The 3,391-nt window shown below is 62.0% G+C and overlaps 1 protein-coding gene across 1 annotated transcript in view; it reads right to left on the bottom strand.

Annotated features, from left to right (window-relative positions):
• LOC113206137 (glucose dehydrogenase [FAD, quinone]-like) overlaps positions 1 to 3,015 on the bottom strand; it is a 5,305-nt gene extending 2,290 nt beyond the window's left edge. The window contains exons 1-4 of the mRNA XM_026422076.2: positions 2,511 to 3,015; positions 1,606 to 1,749; positions 1,315 to 1,488; positions 934 to 1,236 (exon numbers count right to left, since the gene is read on the bottom strand). Of these exons, the coding sequence (XP_026277861.2) occupies positions 934 to 1,236; positions 1,315 to 1,488; positions 1,606 to 1,749; positions 2,511 to 2,909 (1,020 nt within the window). The 5' untranslated portion in view covers positions 2,910 to 3,015. The remainder of the gene's footprint in view (positions 1 to 933; positions 1,237 to 1,314; positions 1,489 to 1,605; positions 1,750 to 2,510) is intronic.
• Positions 3,016 to 3,391: the final 376 nt, after the last annotated feature.

Here is a 3,391-nt window from a genome sequence, read left to right as displayed (position 1 = left end):
GGACGAGAAACGACGTCGAAGGCGCAGGGACGGATGGGGACAGCGCAGGGCAGCGTCGGTGGGGACGAGAAACGACGTCGAAGGCGCAGGGACGGGTCGGGACAGCGCAGGGTGGCGTCGTGAAGGTGTCATTAAGGACGTTGGAGGACTGAGGACGCGTCAGGACGACATGGGGATATTGTGGTACGGTCAAGGACACTTTGGGAAAGAAGTGGGACGCCCGAGGACAAAGAACGACAAGAAGTGATGTCCCCGACTTGTCTTAATCCTCACCAGGGAAGTACTTAAAATAAATAAACAAACAAACTATAAAACCGCTACTTTGAGGAGATTGGCACTTTGTCGGTCGTGCAAAAGTCCTCAAGGTGCTCAAGGCCTGGGGGGGGGGGGGGGACGTGAAAATGAGGCAAGCAAACGAGACGGAATGTGGGTCCTTACCCTGTTCAGCTGCCACCACCTGCTGCCACTTGCAGACTTGCTCTCCCCTCCCCACCTCTTTCTTCTCCACATCGTCGATTGCAGCAAACACGTCTGCCGCTAAGTTCAATCGACCTTGAGCGCCCCTCCAGCCCTCCGGGCCCCTCTCCCCCTTTTTCGAGCTGTCGCTGAGCTGTCCCACCCTCGGTGAAAGTGAGGCGGGACAGGAAACCCATTTTCATGTTTTACGCAGAAACGAAGCCAAAGTCGAAAACTTCGACGGTACAGTCGTTACAGTGTGGCAATGGGGTTCAGCCAACTGAGGGAGAAGAACGGGTCAAGACATAAACGTTTCTCGTGGGTCGAGAGAGGGGGGAGAAAGTTACAGGGATTTTGTAGCACAAATTGCCTATCGGTCAGGAGGCTATCTAGCCCCCCCCCTTTACACACACACACACACACACGCGCGCGCGCGCGCCTGTGTTAGCTGAAACCATCTCCTTGGCCCGTACATACCTGCAAGTGCTCCCGGGGGCCGATGCCGGACAGCATCAGCAGCTGCGGCGAGTTTATGGCCCCCGCCGACACGATCACCTCCCTCCTGGCCCGGATCATCCTCCGCGTCGACGTCCTCAGCGCCGACCCGAGGCCGCTCGGTCGGCGCAGCAGCTCCACGCCCACGGCCTCCCGGGTCACGGGGTCCACGACGACGCGGGTGGCCAGCGTCTCCTTGGCGACGTGCAGCGTGGGCCTGCTGTCCTTGATGGGCCGCAGGTAGGCGCGGTTGGAGCTCCAGCGCGACCCCTTGAGCATGGTGACCTGCGCGGTGGGGGAGGGCGTTGCTGTAGTGTCGTCGGGTGCGCACAGAATGCCCGTGACGCTCCGTCCGACACTTACCTGGAAGTGCGCGTAACCGGTCATGTTCTCCGCGTTGTAGTCCACGACGGGGTGGCCCAGCTGCTTCCCGGCCTCGAGGAAGGCCTCGGCGATGGGCGTGCGGAAGGGGATGTGGCTGATCATGACTGGGCCGTCCGTGCCGTGCCACTTCTTGTCCGCCGCCATCTCCTTCACCTGTCGCAGAACACAGACGCCTTGTTGATGGCAAAGGAGTGCACAACTTGTGGATTTGGGGAGGTGAGAGGGGGGGGGGGAGAGTGAAACAGGGGAAAATTGCCGTGTCTTCCTTACCTGCATGTTTTCGAGTTTCTTGAAGTAGGGCAGAACGTCTTTAAAGCCCCATCCCGGGTTGCCCAGCTTCTCCCAGTTGTCGTAGTCCATCCGGTGGCCCCGGGTCCACAGCATGTAGTTGAGTACGCTGGAGCCGCCCATGACCTGCGGGGACAGCGCCATCCAAAAGATTATCGGGGTCACGTGGGGAGAAGTGGCAACCGGCTGACAGAGAGAGCTGACCCCCAGATGAAGCAGATGGCTCGAGGACAAATCCCTCCTGGGATGTCGAGTCTATTGCAAAATTATCTCTGCCCCAGTCCCACAACCTTACCCACTCGACTCAGAGTCCTTCTCCAGCCTTCTCCTCTGCCGGTTGCGCGCGGGGTTGGGAGGGAGAGGGGGGGGGGGTGCACCGGTCCAGCCCAGAGCCCAGACCTGCCTCACGCTTGCCTGTAGCCGCCGCCGTCTCGGCTGCTGCTCTTTGGTCAAAGCGCCTTGACCCGCCCGCCAGAGTTCTCAATCGGAGAACCGAGTGGACCCGGTATGGGATGTACGGTGGACGCGTCCGAAAGCGTCGGGTACGATAGAGATGCTCTATTCGGGCCGTAGCTCCCCCATTCCTCACACTCGTCGCTTTCGGATGCATCCGCAAAAAAAAAGTTCCCGCGCGCGTTTGATGAAGTCACTTGCCTATATATTCCCACGTTTGTCGCAATGCCGGCTGCGGCAGAGGATGCAGCCTCCGCGTCTCGTCTCATGGTTTATGGCGGCGGAGAGACCTTAGCGTGTCGCGGCGCGCCATGGGAACTGCCTGGGGCCCGGGAGCCCCTGCGGGCCCAGGCTAGGCAGACCCGCGCGACTCGGACGCCGCGGGCGAGGCGTGGTTGCCTACCCGGCCAGGGGGCCCTACCCCGTCGACTTACCTTGCCGCGCGGCCAGTTGCAGCGCTTGTCCTTCATGCCGAGGCAAGCCTTCTTCGAGGGCTGGGTGCGGTACTTCCAGTTGGCCTCGCTGAACTGCAGCAGGTTGGCGGTGATGGGGATGTCCATGGCGAAGATCTCGGTGCGGCCGGCCTCGACGAGCAGCACGCTCCAGCCGGCCACCTCGCTGAGGCGCGCAGCGAGCGCGCAGCCCGCCGTGCCCGCGCCCACCACGATGAAGTCGTACTCGGGCAGCAGCGAGTCCAGTTGGCGGTCGGCGGGCTCCTGGGGCCCGTCGCGCACCAGCTGCACGAACGTGTTCCACACCGCCTCCGTGTACAGCGGCGTCTCCTGCGCGCGGCACAGGAGGGCGAGCGCCAGCAGCGCGCAGAGGATCCTCATGTTGACGACGTCGAGGGCGCGGGCACGCTGTGAACGTCCTGGGGCATCGCCTAAGCCCGCCGGACCGCTCGGGACAATGGGAGCCCGAGACTGCGCCGAAGACACGCTGAACCGCTCCGGCCAAGATAGGGAGTCCTCGACCGCCCCGCCCCACCCTCCCCCCGCCAGGACATGGAGCACACCTGGACCAGCCCGGCGGCACCAGGGAGCACCGGCACGTCGTGGTAGGGGGAGGGATGCCGCTCGGGCTTCTGACACGCGACTCAGAGTCTGGCCAGGGCCGGGCGGTTCGAGTCATGCGTGTCGCTGCGGCCGGCGGAGGTAGCCCGATGAAGACAAGAACGTCACTTAGGGGCCATTTGCAGTTTTTGACTCCATATTGAGGTCATGGTGAGGGGGGTAATTGTTATATATGTCGGAGTTTTCACTTCGGTTGCCGCCCTTTTTCGTCAAATTGTTGACGTAAAAATTCATGGAATGAT

This window comes from Frankliniella occidentalis, unplaced genomic scaffold, assembly GCF_000697945.3.
Source record: "Frankliniella occidentalis isolate FOCC.00 unplaced genomic scaffold, Focc_3.1 Scaffold60, whole genome shotgun sequence".
Classification (NCBI taxonomy): Eukaryota; Metazoa; Arthropoda; class Insecta; order Thysanoptera; family Thripidae; genus Frankliniella; species Frankliniella occidentalis.
This window is presented reverse-complemented; position numbering and strand designations above follow the sequence as displayed.